The 20,889-nt window shown below is 32.0% G+C and overlaps 1 protein-coding gene across 1 annotated transcript in view; it reads right to left on the reverse strand.

The window, feature by feature from the left end:
* LOC110038127 (SET and MYND domain-containing protein 4) overlaps positions 1-20,889 on the reverse strand; it is a 53,977-nt gene that overhangs the window by 8,004 nt on the left and 25,084 nt on the right. The window contains 6 exon segments of the mRNA XM_020742894.1: positions 10,685-10,765; positions 10,878-10,992; positions 11,076-11,236; positions 11,363-11,596; positions 11,991-12,146; positions 16,450-16,587. Coding sequence (XP_020598553.1) covers positions 10,685-10,765; positions 10,878-10,992; positions 11,076-11,236; positions 11,363-11,596; positions 11,991-12,146; positions 16,450-16,587 — 885 coding nt within the window.

A 20,889-nucleotide genomic window follows, 5' to 3' on the forward strand; every position in this document is an offset into this window, starting at 1 on the left:
GTGTATTGAGTTAAACCTAATGTAGTTAAGGTCTAACTAAGGTTTAATTAGGTCTAAATTTGGTTTAGGCCTAATTTGGGTTTGTTAAGTTAAACCTAATGTATTTAAGGTCTAAGGTTTAATTAGGTCTAAATGTGGTTTAAACCTAATTAGGCGTGTATTGAGTTAAACCTAATGTAGTTAAGGTTTAACTAGGTTTAAAGGTAGTTTAAACCTGATTAGGTTTGTATTAAGTTAAACCTAATGTAGTTAAGGTTTAACTTAATTTAATTAGGTCTAAAGGTGGTTTAAACCTAATTAGAGTTTTGGGTTCACCTAGATGAATTTAAGTGTCTTGTTTGATTTGACTTGAATTCAGATCAAGTCTGCATTTAAATATCTTGTCATATTGAGCCTATGGGGTTAAACTCAATGGTCATGAGGATGTGAATTAGACCGTGTCATTTGGATTTTAGGATTAGAGTTTGGTTAACTCTAAGTGTCACTAAGGCTAGTGTCCAAGCCTAAAGAAGACTGCGGTAACTATGTGCGGTAAATATGTAAATTTTTTATTTTTACAAATTTTAACCCTAGAAATGAAATGTCATTTTTAAATTTATATATGGTTAAAAATTTGTCATTTTAGAGTTCAAAAATATCACTCTTAAGTTTTCTAACCATTTCTGATTTTAATTTCCAATTTCCTCAATTTTTATAATTATTTTAAAAATAATTATAAATTTTGAAAGAAATTAAGAAATTGATGTCTGAAGAGTTTTTCTGACCTTGGGAAAAATACGGCAGGTTTATAAGGACTTATAGATAATTCCCTAAAAGTTTCAGAATTTTTAAAATTATAAATAATTTTTAATAATTAAATTACTCCAGAGTAATTAATTAATTAAAAATTAAATATAATTAATTAAATTCTAATTTTATGTCCAAAATATTCCACTCTTTGTCCCGAGTTCAGAGGTTTTTTTTTTGTTGAGATTTTTGTGTGTCAAGACATGAATTTTCAAAGTTTTCTGTATATAAATAAGAAAATAAGTATTTTCTTACTTAACTGTCATGGCGCCGGCTAGATCATCGGACACATCGAAATCCAACGCGGCGTCGTTTTATTGGCTAAGGATTCCACACAGACTTACATGTGGCCTGCGGTTTTAAATCGTGTTGTATGAAGGATTTTATGGTCTGAAGCCATCTTTGCCGTCCATTTCTGATACACAAAAATGGACGGCATCGGTTCATCATCCCAAAGGGAGATGAACCGGAAGTCGTCCGTTGATTTTGGTCAAGATCTCTCTAGATCGTTGACTAAAATTAATTTTGTTTGTTTCCAGAGGATCATCTCCTCTATTAGAAGACATCGATACAATCCATTTGTCATGGATTGATACTTCACTTCACAATGTGTGGAATCTGAACTGAAAATAAGTTTTCAGCCCATTCCTTAGGCATAGTTGATGAAGCTTCAATCTGATTGCTTCTAAAGCTTTGCCTAGTAGTCAACAATCTTGTCCTTGCTCTAATTTAAGTTGAAATTGACTCTATGTTAGTTCAAGGAAATGGTGAACTCGGTTTCACTGAAATCTATGGTAGAGGCTATGGGAAGATCCAATTTCAGTTGGAAACTTCTTCTCTAAGGTCAAAGATGGATTTGGAGGAGTTAATTTGATGTTTTGGGAGGTTTTATGTCAAACCAAAATTTTGTCCTGTTTTTTAGCAGAAAAATTGGAAAGATACAGTGAGCTCCACGGCCTGATTCTATCGGGAATTAATTGCCTATAAGATAGGGAAGAATTTCACCGTTGAAGTTTTCCTCCCTTGAGCATTGTATCCTCCTCTCTTCCTTAAGGAACCTTACAGTTTAGCCTACATATAGGCCTTAGAAGAGCCATGGCTAGCTTTAGATTCATTTGGGGAAGTTCTTACTTGATGTCATGATGGCTGAGGATAGAATTTCAGCTCAAGGATGAGCTTACTTCATCCACCCAAAGTTAACCCATGTTGAGTCCACATATGGTGAAGGTTTGATTCAAGGTTTGGCATCCCCTCATTGGATGGTCTATGAGGTGGAGAAGATTGTTTAAAATTTGCTGAAATGGCCTCCCCATATATGCTCAAAAGTTCATTTAATGAATCCTAAAAGATCATGACACATAAGCTTCATACTCATCTCTCCTCTCATGATTATTCATGATGGATTTAATCATGAATGGGATAGGGTTTAAAGAAGTCTTCTTTTCATTGGAGAATGGTTGAGGTGAGTGATGACTCTACCAAGCCATTCCTTAAGCAAGATATAAGAGATGACGCCTCTTTACCCCTCTATGATAATGTCATTATGAGCTTTAACCTAAGCTAACCATGGTGGCTCATAAATTTTCTTATGAGTCGTGGGTTGTTATTAGAGATTCCATGGGTCATGGGTGATCTTCATTATTGATCCCTCATGAGTTAAATTCTAAGGTTACATGGATTTGTCATACCATGAACTTAAACCATAATTTTTATTTAAAACCTAGGTCTAATGGTCTTTAATTTTATTCTTCATTAATCAGAAGAATAAAATATTTTGGTGAAAATATCAAATTTTGATCAAAATGGTGAGTTTGAGCAAATTTGAGTAAAGTTGCCTTGATTGACCATGGTTGACTAGTTTTGACCATAATTGACAAATGTAGGTCCAGGGTTGACTGTGATGACTCACTTGACCATGTCATGGTTAGTTTAGTCATGAGGGTTTTGGGGGTATGACTTGGGTTTGGCCAAGGTTGACCAAGGCTAACCAAAGTTGACCAGAATGGTCAAATTCCGGGTTGACCAGTTTTGGCCATAGTTGTAGGTCCAAGGTTGACTATGATGACTCACTTGATCATGTCATGGTTAGTTTAGTCATGAGGGTCTTGGGGGTATGACTTGGGTTTGACCAAGGTTGACCAAATTTGACCAGTTTGACCATTTTGGTGTTTTAAAATGATCAAATAATCCAATTTGACCATTTTTAGGGTTTGAACTGATTCATTGGTCCAACTTAACCAAAGTTGACCAGTTTGATCAAAATTGATCAGTTTGACCAAAATTGACTATTTGGATCAAAGTTGACCAATTGGATCAATTAAATGTCAATGTTGACTTTATGATCATTATGGTGACCATTAAGTCAAAATTTGACCAGATTAGAGTTTGTCACCACTCATCTGATCATTTAGGGTATTGTCATTGTTAAGCTCCAAAAGGAGTGCTTTGAGGGTTATTTCAATTCTTAAGGTTTTAACAACCCTATGTATGTGCAAAGAAGTCAATGTTGGTAGACGATCACAATGATCATTTTAGGTCTTTTAAATGTGTATGAGAATCTTAAATCATAAGATTCCTCAAGTTGAGTTTGGTCTATGGAAGTTATTTTAAGACCTTCACTAAAAGTGAGGTCAACACTCTTAAAAATTACTTTTCAAAAAAAAAATTATAAAGTTTTAAAATTGACATCATAAATTGTTATCGAGCTATCTATAAGCATATTAAATGATCATTAGCATAAAAAATATGGTGATGATGATATTATGTGTTAGACCAACTTTGAGTCTGATTAACTTTGAGGATTAAAGAAAATATCAAAAAGACTTCAGTGAAATATAAATATTATAAGTGTGTTCCAAATTTAGTAATCTAAATGTTAGCTTTCATTGCAAAAAAATTAAGATCATATTTATAAAACATAGAAAAAAGAAATAAATACTGTCAAAAATAAAATAGACCAAATTACTTTTATCCTACAAAATTATTTTTAATATTAATTTTGCATTAGGTATGATTTTGTTATTACTAACACTTTATTCAAGAAAGAGATGAACATCTTATTACTTATAAGAATAAATCTAATAAAACACAAATTGATTATTTTCTTATGAGAAGAAGAGATCGTCGAGATTGTAAAGTCATTCCAAGTGAGCATTTAAGTACCCAACATCGATTATTAGTTCTAGATTTTAAGATGAAGAGTTATAAAATAAGGAATACTAGGAATCATCATCCTAAAATTAGACAGGGGAACCTAAAAGACACAGACAGAATTATTTTTATGAGTAAAATTCAAGATTTCAAAATTTGAGATGTTCATGAAGAAACGAATGTTATGTGGGACAAAGTAACAAACTGTTAAACAAATAACAAAAGATGTACTTGGAGAATCAAAACGAAAAGTTTCTATAAATAAAAATAGTTGGTGCTGGAATAATAATGTGGAAAAAAAGATAAAATATAAGAAGATATGTTATAAAAATTGATTTAAACGTAAAATTTTTGAGAACTAAGAAAAAAACCAAACGGCCAGCAGGAGTCTAAAAGAAAATTCTGTAACACTATAAATTCTGATTTTAATGATCTTTATAACAAATTAGATACTAAAGAAGCTGAAAAATATATGTATAAACTAGTCAAACAAAGATAAAAGAAAAGTAAAGATTTACCTCAAGTAAAATGTATCAAAGATGAAAATCAAATGAAGTTTCTGAAAATACGATCGACCTTAGTGATCTTAATATCATTAATAATAATAAAACGTTTCATTTTTATCATCACATTAGTAAAAAAGAAGTTGAGGAGACTTTAAAGAAAACCAATGGGTGGAATGTCTGTAGGACCTGATGATATCCCAATTAAAGTGTGAAAATTTTTAGGAAATTTGGGAGTTTCTTGCCTTACAAAGCTCTTTAATATTATTTTAAAAACTAAAAAGATGCCTGAGGAGTGAAGGATAAGTATTTTAGTCCCCATTTTTAAGATAAGGGGGATGCACAAGAGTGTACAGATTATAAAGGAATTAAGTTGATCTGTCATACTTTAAAATTATGGGAAAGGGTAACTGAACATAGGTTAAGGCGTATTACAAAAATTTCTCGTAATCCATTTGGATTTATGCTGGGCAAGTTTACCATGGAAGCTATACATTTATTGAGAGGTTTGATGGGGAAGTTCAGAGATAATAAGGAGGATCTACATTTGATTTTTATTGATTTAGAAAAAGCATACGATAAGGTTCCAAGAGATATTCTTTGGAGAGTTCTTGATATGGTTGACCAGAGTTGACTTGGTTGACCAGAGTTGACCCGTTTAGGTGTAGAGTTGACCAATATAACTTTTCTAACCTTGTCATGGCTAGGTTAGTCATGGGGTCTATGTGTTGGTCATTAGGTTATGGATTGACCATTTTGACCAAGTTGACTATGGTTGATCCGGGTTGACCAGTTTTGGCCATAGTTGTAGGTCCAAGGTTGACTATGATGACTCACTTGATCATGTCATGGTTAGTTTAGTCATGAGGGTCTTGGGGGTATGACTTGGGTTTGACCAAGGTTGACCAAATTTGACCAGTTTGACCATTTTGGTGTTTTAAAATGATCAAATAATCCAATTTGACCATTTTTAGGGTTTGAACTGATTCATTGGTCCAACTTAACCAAAGTTGACCAGTTTGATCAAAATTGATCAGTTTGACCAAAATTGACTATTTGGATCAAAGTTGACCAATTGGATCAATTAAATGTCAATGTTGACTTTATGATCATTATGGTGACCATTAAGTCAAAATTTGATCATATTAGGGCTTGTCACCACTGATCTGATCATTTAGGGTATTGTCATTGTTAAGCTCCAAAAGAAGTGCTTTGAGGGTTATTTCAATTTTTAAGGTTTTAATAACCCTATGTATGTCCAAAGAAGTCAGTGTTGGTAGACCATTTATCTTAATGATCACAACGATCATTTTAGGTCTTTTAAATGTGTTTGAGAATCTTAAATCATAAGATTCCTCATGTTGAGTTTGGTCTATGGAAGTTATTTTAAGACCTTCACTAAAAGTGAGGTCAACACTCTTAAAAATTACTTTTCAAAAAAAAAATTATAAAGTTTTAAAATTGACATCATAAATTGTTATCGAGCTATCTATAAGCATATTAAATGATCATTAGCATAAAAAATATGGTGATGATGATATTATGTGTTAGACCAACTTTGAGTCTGATTAACTTTGAGGATTAAAGAAAATATCAAAAAGACTTCAGTGAAATATAAATATTATAAGTGTGTTCCAAATTTAGTAATCTAAATGTTAGCTTTCATTGCAAAAAAATTAAGATCATATTTATAAAACATAGAAAAAAGAAATAAATACTGTCAAAAATAAAATAGACCAAATTACTTTTATCCTACAAAATTATTTTTAATATTAATTTTGCATTAGGTATGATTTTGTTATTACTAACACTTTATTCAAGAAAGAGATGAACATCTTATTACTTATAAGAATAAATCTAATAAAACACAAATTGATTATTTTCTTATGAGAAAAAGAGATCGTCGAGATTGTAAAGTCATTCCAAGTGAGCATTTAAGTACCCAACATCGATTATTAGTTCTAGATTTTAAGATGAAGAATTATAAAATAAGGAATACTAGGAATCATCATCCTAAAATTAGACAGGGGAACCTAAAAGACACAGACAGAATTATTTTTATGAGTAAAATTCAAGATTTCAAAATTTGAGATGTTCATGAAGAAACGAATGTTATGTGGGACAAAGTAACAAACTGTTAAACAAATAACAAAAGATGTACTTGGAGAATCAAAACGAAAAGTTTCTATAAATAAAAATAGTTGGTGCTGGAATAATAATGTGGAAAAAAAGATAAAATATAAGAAGATATGTTATAAAAATTGATTTAAACGTAAAATTTTTGAGAACTAAGAAAAAAACCAAACGGCCAGCAGGAGTCTAAAAGAAAATTCTGTAACACTATAAATTCTGATTTTAATGATCTTTATAACAAATTAGATACTAAAGAAGCTGAAAAATATATGTATAAACTAGTCAAACAAAGATAAAAGAAAAGTAAAGATTTACCTCAAGTAAAATGTATCAAAGATGAAAATCAAATGAAGTTTCTGAAAATACGATCGACCTTAGTGATCTTAATATCATTAATAATAATAAAACGTTTCATTTTTATCATCACATTAGTAAAAAAGAAGTTGAGGAGGAGGAAACTTTAAAGAAAACTAAGGGTGGAATGTCTGTAGGACCTGATGATATCCCAATTGAAGTGTGGAAATATTTAGGAGATTTGGGAGTTTCTTAGGAAATTTGGGAGTTTCTTGCCTTACAAAGCTCTTTAATATTATTTTAAAAACTAAAAAGATGCCTGAGGAGTGAAGGATAAGTATTTTAGTCCCCATTTTTAAGATAAGGGGGATGCACAAGAGTGTACAGATTATAAAGGAATTAAGTTGATCTGTCATACTTTAAAATTATGGGAAAGGGTAACTGAACATAGGTTAAGGCGTATTACAAAAATTTCTCGTAATCCATTTGGATTTATGCTGGGCAAGTTTACCATGGAAGCTATACATTTATTGAGAGGTTTGATGGGGAAGTTCAGAGATAATAAGGAGGATCTACATTTGATTTTTATTGATTTAGAAAAAGCATACGATAAGGTTCCAAGAGATATTCTTTGGAGAGTTCTTGAGAAGAAAGGTGTTGAAATGACTTATATTCAAGTCATTAAAGATATGTATACTAGAATTGTTACTTGTGTTCAAACTGAAGACTAATTATTTTCCTATTTCTGTTGGATTACATCAGGGATCGGCTTTAAGCCCATATCTTTTTGCTTTAGTTATTGTGATCTTACTGGACATTTACAGGAGGATGTACCTAGGCGTATGTTTTTTGCTGATGATATCCTTCTCTTGGATAAGAGGAGAGAAAAAACTCAGGAAAAACTTGAATTATGGAGGTCTACATTGGAGTCTAAAGGCCTTCATTTGAGTAGAACTAAAGCAGAATACATGGAATGTAATCTTAGTAGTAGTAGCTCTAGTGAAAGAAGTGTAACTTTGGGCGTTCAGATTATTAAAAGATGTGAACGATTTAGATATCTCGGGTCTGTTGTTCAAAGCGATGGTGATATAGATGGGAATGTTAATAGTAGAATTCAAGTTGATTGGTTGAAATTGGTTGAAGGTTGAGGTGGAAGAATGTTTCGGGCCTATTGTGTGATAGAATAGCATCGCTTGGATTGAAATGAAAATTTTATAAGATGGTGATGAGACTTGCAATGCTCAATGGCGTTGAATGTTGGGCTTTAAAAGAGAAGCATAATATTAAATTAAGTGCTGCCGAGATGAGTGATTAGGTGGATGAGTGGCTTTACACTTAGAGAAAATGCGAAATGATTATCTACGTGAAAGGGTTGGTGTAACTCCAGTGACGGACAAAATAAGAAAGAGTCGTCTTAGATGGTTAATACATGAAAAATTGGATTGTACGATCTATTTAAGTTAGCTGTTAAATTATCCATTGCAATGCATTAAATACTTCGAACTTGTCATATATAAATTGTAGTATAATATATAGCATATATTATAATGATCACACAGTACTTTGACAATATGATCTACCCAAAAAATTCCTAATTTTGACTGATTTCTCAATATAAACAATTAATGATTAATTAAGATAATTATAACTTCTATATACTAGTTGGTCAATTTTTTTATAGAACTATTGGCTATGTATACCTAAGAGCTTCACAAGAAAATCATTAATGCATAAACTAAAAAAGAGCTTATATTGTCAAACTTTTTGGAGAGAACTTAAAAAAATGTAATGTTTATCATCACTTCATAACTCTTCTTACAACTTATAAAGTGTTCTTTCTCATTCTTAATTTACATATTATCTGATCACTATCTAATTGTCTTCATCTTGCAATCAAATTTTATAAGAACTCGTGTAAACTATAGTTATAGTTGATAGCCATTGAGTTCATCAAATCAAATAAGATATAGTTGATTTTACATATAATTTTTATTATGTAGCAAACTGTGCGTGTTGCTGTAGGTTTCTCACATTTAAGTACTAATATTTTGATCGAGTGGAGAGGACTACAAGTGATAAGTTACTCTCTTGGAAGGAAAGTTGTGACTTATTAGAGACAATAGGGAGTAGTAAACCTCTCATTTTAAAGTAGAAGTGCAGGGTGGATCACTATTACACGTTAAAAAACAGTTATTGTAAAAAAATTCCGTTGCCTATTCAAGAAGTGAAGAAAAGAAGTTTGTGATAGCATCCATTAATAAGGATTCTAGTGCTGAGTAGGGCTAGGCAATAATGTAAAGTAAAAGATGGTCAAACAATGCAAATATCGATCAACAACATCCAATCACACTATAATTCAATTTATTTTGATATAATATTACTTTACATTTATATGCTTTCATGGCCATGTGGTAATCTAATTGACTAATGATCCATGTCAAATCGTTGAGTAAATATAATTACTATGCTCAATTAGTATACTATTCATTCTTGTGCATAATTACATTTATATCACTTTTATATGTTATTCTTGACACTTGTGTCTTCGTGTATGTAAATAATAGCTCATAAGTTTATGAAAGATACCAAACACTTAAAATTGGTCTATAATTACTTTACTTGAAAGAGACTAATCTTTAAAATTAAATGCCATACACCTAATTTTATATCTAAATAATATATTAGAAATATTATTATTATCTTTAATATTACTATACTAACTTTTATTGTTGCATACTCAGCTCTTAAATTTTATATTAATTGAAAAGGTTTTAAGTTAAAATATTTTGAAAGAGAGAGCATAATTATAAGCATCACTTCACGCCGAATTTATTCTCCCACTTATGGTGAGTGTTCAACTTATAAAAAAACCAAAATAAAAGATGCTTGTCCAAGCAGGATTTAGCTTGACTGTTAACATGTGTGTCATAGTTATGGTTAGCGTAGGAGTTCTATCAAGCTGTTGTGCGTGGATGAATCAAAATTTAAACAATAATGGCCACCTTTCTGATGAATTTATTTGAGTAAGAAAAATTCTCAATTTCCCATTCTAGCAAACTGAGTTTGTCATAGCAAATAAGATCAAATGTCGATGCCTAAAATACAGGAATTCTACACATGTAATGATGAAAGATCTATGTTTATCAAATATGTTCACTACGTAACTCATATGGAGAATCATCATCACATAGTCAACTCTTCAAGTCTATGCCATATATAACTATGATAACGGATGTGTACAGATCATATATTACGAAGGAAGATATGGTTGACAATGAGAGTAAGAAATCATAAAAAGATATCAAGAGGCCTTATATTACCAATGCTTCAGCCCACCAAAGTGACAAATAGCCTTGATAGACAGTATACTTCCAAACGTCTAATTGCAATATAGATTATCGACTTGAACAACAAATTAATTTATTTAAACCCATAATAAGTTTCCTTGTCGTCATAATCATCTTTACCATTTTCCCATTATTTGGTGTTGGATTTGCAAATCATTTCTCCATTCATTCCAAACAAATGCTACTTTTTAAGTTCAGACTATTTTACATAAATCTTAAAATTTTCCAGGAGTTATTTGAGGAAAATTATCTCCAATTTCTTGTCAATTTGATTTGCTTTTCACCAAGTGAACACTTAAAAGACATAATATGCTTATCTAAAAAATATGCTCAGCATAAAATACGAATTAAAAAACCATTAATTCGATACTTTCAGAAAGGATATAATATGTTTTCAATAAAGCTCAGCAGGGAAAAAAAATACAGATACATTGCCCAGATAATAGAGCTAACCATCATAAAAAGGCATACCTCAATGGATGCTTGGCAGTGCTTTTTTGCATGCTCAAACTGACCAATCATAGCAAAGGTTTCTGCAACATTATCTTCAGCCTGTAGTGTCATCAATTTTGCACATTAGGTCATGTCAACCGATTATAGTTTGATTACAAAGAGATGCCACAAAAATATCAGCTGTATGAATTAATGTGTGAATTCAGTTAACCTGAGCAACAACTTTGCTGTATGCATGCCTGACTGATCTTAGATCACCAAGAGATGTCAGGATATCAGAGATTAAGTTATCTTTAGGTAGAAATGAAACTATCATGTCTTTTAATCTGTAAATTACAGCACTATATTAGCCAATCACTGATAAAGTTAAATAGTTGTGATGTTTTATGTATGATCACAAAGAAAGTACCTTTCAATATCTGTAAGAGAACTATTTGATGCTGAGATTGATGATGGCAAATCAAGAGCAGAGCAGCAAGTTAAGCAATTCCCAGGACCGGTCTTTTGCAATGTGTCTCCCTCAAGCAGAAAATAAGCCACGTCATGAATGTTTATTTTGCATTCTTGAAACTTCAAAAAATATAAGAATTAATGTTAAGCTAAAATTTATTAATACTAGTATCAGTAAAAATAACTAATATTAAAGAACATATAAAAAGGCTGGACAGCAGTTGGTGCAAGCTATAAATCACATACCAATGACAAAGAAAGCTTGCAACGATAAGATGCAGTAGAAACAAGCAAAGAGTCATCCTCAAGTTTTTCATAAGCCATGCCCACAACTGCACCAAGGCAGTTGGGCTTAGTGCACCGAAAAGAATTGATTACAAGGTCAGGGAAATTAAGCTCTGAACAGACAATGCAACAGCATTTGAAGAAGTACTGAGCTTCAAGCATATGTTGTCTTTCCTGATGACCCAATTCGCCAATCTAATTGACAGCATAGAAGATAAGGCCAAAGTGAAAAAACAGTGGATAATGCTTATCCTAAAAATAGGGAAATTTTCATACCTATTACAGAGTTCTTATGAATTTATATATCTCGCACCTGAACTTTCATATTTACATACATAGCACTTTGATGCTTTAAGCCTATTCATGAAAAGCTGTCTTTCACTTTTAAAAAGTAATAATACTACTATTTTTAATGTGATATTAAAGATTTGAGTGCTGTGTATATAAATGCCACAAACCAACCACCACCATCACCACCAAATAAAAAAGGTAGAGGCAGAAAGTAGTGTACCAAGAATCACTCAAAAGGCAAAAGGATTGCATTCTTTAAGATTTGTGTACTCAGCAATTTAGCTCAGTTCTGAATTACCTGTGGGCCGTAAGAGAGCTCAAGCGGATAGTGTGCTGGAACATGATCAGTGCAGCGTAGGTGAAGCGTGCGTGAAAGAAAATATGCATGGACATTTGGCTTGCATGAGTGATTAAATAAGCTTCCCATGGAATAAATGGCTTGTCCAACTCGAACCTGTGAGGTAAACAAGCGTATATGAAAATAAAAAATATATATATTAAAAATAAGCCTATACTACCCAAAAATATCAACAGTAAGTGTTAGGAACCATAGCATGTCAAACATGGGTTCCCACTTGCTAGAGACTGCTTCCGCAGTAATATTAAAAGAACAAACCGCCATAACACCACATCATAGCTGCCCATATTTTTAGGGTGTGTTTGTAATCAATTTTTTATTTTATGTTTTATGTTCTGTTCTTTTTAAAAGAAAAAACAGGAAAACGTGTTTGGTTATATGTTTTTTTTCTGTTTTATTATTTTGTTTATAAACAGATTACTTTTCATTTCTAAAAATACTAAAGCAAATAAAAATATTTTAAGTGTTTTTAAAACAGTTTTTTCGTAACGGCACACTATCGCCAACCCCAACCCCCAAGCCTTCTTACACCTAATTCAAATTTCTCGATTTTTTCTCCATCTTCCCCACTTTCAAGCAGCGTCGACGCCGATGCTGGAGCCTTCTCCAACGCAAACACAACTAGAAAATACATGCAAGTCACGATGCCTTACTAAACAAAAGTATATCCCTGCTTTGCACTTGGCCAATTGAAGGAAAAATGACCGCTTGTGATTTTTCTCTTTACTTCTTGAAAGCTCTTGAATATGAAGACAACCTTCAACTATTTAATCCGAATTCTGCATTTCATCATCATTCGACTCCTGCAACTATTTGGGGTTGGCTAAATCATAAATCTATGATCAATTTTTTGAGATGGTTATTCATCTGCATATTCCCTACCCGCAATCATACTCTTCTTAAGTTACAAGAAGGCTGAAAGTTCTTTTTTATACTTCTTGAGGGAACCTTTTCAAACCTATACTATCTTTTATTTGAAAAGTAAATTACTAAATTAACCTTATATTTTTCTATTGTTTGGAAACATTGGCAATAATAGGAATGAATTCTTCTTCTGCAAAGAAAAAGAATAACAAAATCACTTCCTTCTATTCTAGCACTTAAACCATCCCCATTAAATTTATCACATCACAGGATTAAGGATACATTAAGATAACAGCTCAAAGTTCTACAACATGGACAACTATTTTTGAAAAGATCATCAATTACCCATTTATCAATTAAGTTTTACCCCAGCCATTGATACTTGAGCTTAATCTTTTGGCTTCCTCTTCAGTTTATTGGGGTTGAGATAATCTGATGAAGTCCGCAAACCCTAGTTTAAGAAGCAAAAATACTCTTAAATGCCTTTCATATTTGTGTCGAACACCTGCGGGAAACAAATTAGCTCCGACATGCCCTAGCATATGTCTGACACTTTTGAATGACGTTGAAGTCATTTAAAAGTGAAAATAAATTACAAATTGGGTGAAAAACAATAGATACATTTATGCCACATAAAGACAAATAAATAAAGATGTACATATAGTGAAATAATTCTCATTCAAATATATCTCGTGGCCTAGTCATCTGCAATCATGTGCATCCCATGCCGGACCATCTCCGTTTCTTCTTTTACGACTATGAAGCATAGCAAACCAGCTACTCTCCCAGCACCATAAACGAAATTGTGTTCCATCTCTACCTCTTCTTCTACAACGAGACATAGCAATCATGCACATCATGTGACAAGTTCCAACCTATCTACCATGAAGATGAAAAGTAGTGGTCAGCGACTCTCGCTAATGACACAATTGGGAGCATCCTATGCCCTAGCCAACTCTGCCTCTTCTTTTAGGATGAAACAATGGAACTCTATTCAACTATCGCAAGCCCAAGTTGTTCCAAAATTTCAAAAACCAAATTGAAGAAGCATAATCCCAACCTGGTGTAATATTCCTGAATTTTTTTTTTCTTTACTTTGGTTATGAAAAAGATTAATTTCTTTATATAAATTTTTGATATGTTTGATTTTTTTTAAAAAAATTTTTTTGTTTGCTATGTTTGATATCATAATTTTGATATTCAAGCTTACTTAATTTGAAGTGTACTCGTCTATATGCATATTTATTACTAAGAAGCTTCTTATATGGTCGTTTGATTATAGCAATCTATTTCTAGCATGAATACTAACAAATTTTCTAACTTTTGTTTCTAAATTTTTTCTTTAAACATATCAATAAATACAATCAAATATATAAAAGTATAGTGGTGTACAGGATTTTCATAAAGTTGCATTTACATTTTCATCACTGCTATTTGCACTAGCCATGTTTATGTTTATCAATGTCATTTTTGTCAAAAATATTCTTCTTTGTTGCTAAAAGTGAGCAGTAATTATTATTATTTTTTTATTTCATAATAAGAGAGTGACCTGTAAAACAAACACTAATATAATTAATAAGAATTCTATATAGAGGATAATATAAATTATTAAAATAATATGAAGACCTTAAATGAGTGAAACAAATGCTTGGAGAGACCTTTTTTTTCAATTATTGAAAATAGATCAATGGTTAACTTGGAATTTGTCAACTTGTTTTGGTTTTAATAGTACTTTTACTGATTATGACTCTAACTTCTAAATACACTATGGATGAAAAGACTTAGTAGATGATTTGTGGTGTTAGTTCTCCACGACTATAAAATTGTTATCTCAATCATGTTCTTGTTATTGAAAAAAAAAAAAACATTCTTTTATCAATTCAAGAAAATGATAACTCCTCTGCAGTGTAAATATTTAACATATACCATATTAATTTGCATCTTTTGTCTAGGAGGAGCACAAAGTATACTCAAGGAGAAATTTAAGTTGCAAAACTTTAGTGTGGATGCATTAACAATAAGGGATGACAATGAAAAACTAGAAATTACTGATGTCTCTCTCAATGAATCATCTTTAAAGATTGTGTTGTTTCTAAATAAAGATGATGGCAGCATTAAAGAGAGAGAGGGTGATGGAGCAAATGATTGTCATAAATTTGAGTTTGTTAACTTTAATTAGTTCGATAGTTAACACTAATTAGTTATTTGGTTATATTTCATTTGATTATTTTGAAAAGGGATTTTATATTTACTTAAAGTTTTCTGATATTTTATAAACAAAATTGTCAATGACTAACATTAGATGGCTAAAAATGATTAATGAATGCACGTATAATAAAGCATTTCTTTTATTATTAATGATGACTTTTTCTTTTAACATTATAAAATTTCTTTTATGAAGTATACATATATTATATCATTCTTCACCCTACGATACTTAAACTAAGAAACATTATAAATTATATATTTTATATAAATTTATAAAAAATGATATTGTGCCATGGCATGTTATGTCATATTTTTTATAGTTGTCACATCTTTGTACCTGTGACGCATTCATGCTTCAAAGTTCTTAAGATGTTTTAATCAATGCAATCAAAATTTTGAAGGACCTGAATGCTAAAAAGATTTTGCTTTAAAGCACTGATGTTAAAGTATTTATTGTCTAGATCTCATATTTTGTCTAAACCATCCTAGCTTTAACACTATTGTTGATTAATGGAGAGATAAAGATGAAAATAAGGAATGAGAAAGCCTAATTCACTTAAACCACGATGAAGTCCTAAGTTAAAATTTAGAAATTTTAGATTATATCCTCCAAATTATGATGTCTGAGCCACCGAACAAAACTAAGGCTTGACTGAAGTCAACTTGAAGCCAAATCAGCTACGTATATGTAAAGGCATCTAAATGTTTCAAATAAATCCCTAAAAGTAGACAAAATGGAACAAAAGAGCGTCAGAAAGCCTACATACTCAACTGGACGATAAAGATACGAAATATATCGTTCAGATGAGTTCAAAGCTAACAAAAATTTTAAGTCAACTGTCTTGTTGTTGGGTTTCTTGCATTTCCCTTGTTGGCCAAATCAAAACCCAATATCCCAAAATAAGGTCAAAAGAAACAAAAGAGAACTAAGGAACGAACTCATAAATAAGAACAACAAGAATAGAGTTATGGAGGCTGCTGAAACACGATAAACATGATAAACATGTTTGCATCAATAAGGTATTGCTTGGTTGATCATCATACAAAACAAGGACGAACCGCTATTTTTCTTATAGGTTAAGGGAAATGATTCTTAATGCCAAAGTTCCTCATCATTTATCCACAGTTTCTTATTCTTCCTCAGAATGAAGTTAAGGCTATCATCCTTCAGAAGGGTTGAGCCGCAAAGGTAAAGTACATCAGAAATGTGTTGGCAGTTCGGGAAGCTGAATTGTGCTATTGATGTTATTCGCCAGTAAGGATAACATTTCACAACCAATTCGTTTGTGTGAAGTTGAAAGTTATGGAGGAGAAGAATAAAACATACCTGCTCAACTGTACAAGTGAAGGCGTTTCCAATTACAGAATGGTTTGTTGGTTTCTTGAACAAATCAGGCTCGTCAAACGATTTCATATGCACAACCGCCATAGCATTCACCTTAATTTGAGATATCAGCAAAACAAACTGCAATAAAAAATTGATGAAAGGTGACCTTTTATCAGGTATAACAAAAGTAATCGAAAGTATACAAGAAACCATTAATTCTTAACCAACTATTGACTTCCAGAAATGATCGTAACTTTCTGAGTGATAGCTGTTGGGTAGGAGTAACTAAAGCTTTTAAATGATGTCATAATACACTGAAAGAAAAGCTACTTACATAAAAATTCTACTGCATTTATAAAAAAAATCTTTAACTTATTATGTTTTATGCAGCAATTAATCCCCTTGTTTCTGAAGAACATAGCCCTTTCAATTTTTATTAAAAGACAAAATGGAAATCTAATATTTTTGTATGAAGACGCACAAGAAACTAGATTCAATTCTTGTTTGATAATTTATAAGCTTTCATCCATCTACAGGATTCGGTTTATCCCTCAGTTATTGCAGAAAATGCTTATGTGGGTTCCTTTCCTCTGCACCACTTCTTCCAGATGAAAAATAGGTGTGGCTAAAAATTTTTCCTTGATTGAAGTAGCTAATTAAATAACACCTCAAAAAATCCTACTTCCAGATATTAAATGAGAAGTAAAGCTATTGAAAAATAATCTCAATATCAGCAGTATATGGTTTATATAAATCACTTGTAGAAATTAATGTGTAAGCTCCTTTCATAAAAAAGAATATGGCATGTGGGCAAATCCCAATTCTACACCTCTAGTTATTCTCCCTCTCTCTCTTCCTTTCTCTCTCCATCCATCTATAAAAATTTTAAAAAAAACCACTTGCCTTCTTTTCATCCACAAGGGTAGCTTCGTAAAGTTGGGAAGAAGTACATCCACTAAGCAGCATTGGCATTCGAATTAATTTTAACATTTTAATTAAATAATATCGATCATAAAAACATGTTCTATTAGAATCTAAAGGCCTTCGTTTGAGTAGAACTAAAACTGAATACATGGAATGTAATTTTAGTAGTAGCAGCTCTAGTGACAGAATTTTGTAACTATGGGATGGGTGATCAAATTATTAAAAAATGTGACGCTTTAGATATCTCAAAGTGATGGTGATATAGATGGGGATGTTATTAGTAGAATTCAAGTTGGTTGGCCGAAGTGGACAAATGCTTCGGGCATATTGTGTGATAGTCTTTGACTGAATATTTTATAAGATGATGGTGAGACCTGCAATGCTCTATGGCGTTGAATGTTGGCCTTTAAAAGCATAAAACTAAGTTAAGTGTTGCCGAGATGAGAATGAATAGGTAGATGAGTGGCTTTATACTTAGAGACAAAATACGAAATGAATATATCCGTGATAGGGTTGGTGTAGCTCTATTGATGGACAAAATTAGAGAGAGCCATCTTAGATGATTTGGTCATATTAAACGTTGGCGATCTAATGATCTGATTAGGAGAGTAGATGTTTTAGAATCGACTTATGTTAACAAATGCAGCGGTAGACCTAAAAAGACTTGGGCATATTGTATAAAAAATGATCTTAATTTATTAGAATTAATTGAAAATATGACAGTCAATAGGACAGAATGGAGGTCAATAGGACAGAATGACAGTCAATAGGACAGAATGGAGAAAAAGTATTCATGTAGACGACCTCGCTTAGTGGGATAAAGGCTTGTTGTTGTTGTTCAAAAAAAAAAAAAATATGATAGACTACTATAATGAATTCAACATGGAGGATACAATACTATTGGAGTTGAGGCCAAAATAACAACAAAATCTTTATCCCACTAAGTGGGGCGGGCTTCATGATAAAAGTTTGTTGTTGTTGTTGTTGTTGGTCATGGAAACATGTTAGTGAAAGACCAAGTTTGTCACACCCAAACTAACCCCCCTAATAGGGTACATGGTGGTGCAACAGAGACTAGTAATTTGGTCAGACCAACTCTCACAAGCACTCATCCTGACGTTTAGTGGATGATGAATTAGTTTAAGTAGATCGCCGCAATACATGTGATACATTAAAATTTATAATTCATTTATATATATACGCGGAAGCATGGAAACCATATCATCCAAATTATGAAAATTATACAAAGCTTCAAAATCCAATATAATAAAACTACATACCCAAAACATATGTATAAGCTCGTATAAAAATGCACATGCTCATATAAAATTGTCAAGGCTAACATAAGATTTTATAAATAGAAAAGAAACGTCCATGCTTGTAAAAAATTGTACATGTCTTTTCACAAGTCATAAAATGCTAGTATAGTAGAAAACATAAGAAAAAAAGCAGGTAGTATAAAATATCAAGACTGCATTGTAACATGTAGATCGTAAGTAAAGCACCATAAGTATAATTAAAAACATGTTCAAAAGCATGTTCATGGGTTGTTTATCGTATGCAATCATAGCAATATCATTTCATAGAGGTTATTTAAGAGTAATGTTACTTATTTAATATATAAAGTTCAACTATTTTCATGGTCGTTCATCATGTGTCGTCACCTTGCCCCAAAAGTCTTGTAAACTATCGATAAAGACTGGCTTTTCCCCAACATATTAGTTATCAATAGCCCCTCGATACCCACGATTCTCTAAAAATTGTCACAGCTAATTCAAATGGGTCCTAGAGTTTCATCCCCGTATAAATATTAGGAGTCAGAAAAACTATATCTCTGTAGAATGTACATGTAAATACTTATGCAATAGTCTATTCATACATTCATTATGAAATTTAAATCATCATTATTGTATCAAACATTTATAAGGCATTACATATATGATAAGCATGAAACATAATAAATGAATACTTTACAGGGAATTCATATCATAAGTATAGTCATATGTTGCATAGTATGATCATAGTATTACATGTATCGTAAGAAAAGTAAGCATGAATTCATACATTCAATTGCATGTATTCATTAACAACATATAAAAATTCTAAATTCATCCGTATCAAAATAAAAATCATATGAAAAACTATTGAATTTTTTTTTAATTAACACAAGATTATTTCACCTGACTTGATGGGACAACCCTACGACAAGTGCCCCCACGCTCATCTTGAGGTCGACGCCTCGTATAGACAACCAAAGAATTCATAAGCATCGTAGGGATTCATAAAATTTAGACTCATAACATGCATTAACCCCAAAACAAAATTTATTAGCCTAAAACATGTCTCTAATGGACTTCTCAACATAAACTCGTTTTTCCAAAATCACCTATTTTCTCTCCAGCTCTTCCTAAAATCTTAATCATCACTTTTCCTTCGCTGATTTTGTGTTAAAACTCATATGAAAGCTTTCAAATTACTTTCGACGCTTCCAACACAAGTTCGACATCTCTGATGGCTATTGGAAACGAGAAAAACACGAAAAAAAAGGCAAATGTCAAAACAAAAGGCTGAGAAAGGAAATGAAAGTCTAAAATGACATGAGAGTGGGATTCGTGCTTATAAAAATTGTCCCAAAATCCTGGAACGTGCTATGTGGCTCCTAGGTGGCAGTTCGCTCTTACACTGTTTGCGCCTACTAAAAAGGGAGAGGGGGAATCGAGAGAGAAGGGAAGGAATTCGGGTAAGGAGGAAATTAAGAAGCTCACAAAAGCTGTATTCAATAAAACGAATGAAATAAAATGGCGTAAAGGTCAGTTATCCACAATGCTGTGAGATTAAGGGAGGGATTAGGAATTATAATTAAGGATTTAATTAAGCTAATTAAACTTATAACTTCAAATATCTCACAATTCGTAAATAAATCATGCATGGTACTTTATATGGAATTGCTCCATTTCATGCATAAAATTTTATAAAAACTTTTCGATCAAATTATGAGAGGAAAAAATTTGGGCACCTTTCAAATTTGCCAAATTTTTCATGTTTCATGAAATTTGGGTGTGTTGACCTCACTTTTGGTTGAGGTCTAGAAACTTCTTTAGTAGCCTAGGTCTAGCCATAGGACTTTCCTATTGACTAGTCTTAGAAAACTAGAAAAGGTACCCTCACCATTAGAAATTCAAAACTCTTCTCTTTACTCAACTTGAAATTCCACATATTGACCTTAACCTCTAGCATTTAGTAGGTAAGATCATTATGGGGGAAGTTCAAGAAGAGTTCCTATAGGGCTATTTAGCCTTAGGATTGACACTGGGTGTTGACTTGGAACTAGGGTACACCATATCTTCACAATACATTAGTCTATGACTCATTTAGAATGGATATCTATCCAATTCTATTTGAAATACCCAACTTGGCCTTTTGCCCCGAGGCACCTCTAAATTACATAACTATCCTTAGGATCCAAATTTGGCCAAAATTCCCAAATTTTGCCAAAATACCCAAAATTGATCAAAA

This window comes from Phalaenopsis equestris, unplaced genomic scaffold, assembly GCF_001263595.1.
Source record: "Phalaenopsis equestris unplaced genomic scaffold, ASM126359v1 Scaffold231427, whole genome shotgun sequence".
NCBI lineage: Eukaryota > Viridiplantae > Streptophyta > Magnoliopsida > Asparagales > Orchidaceae > Phalaenopsis > Phalaenopsis equestris.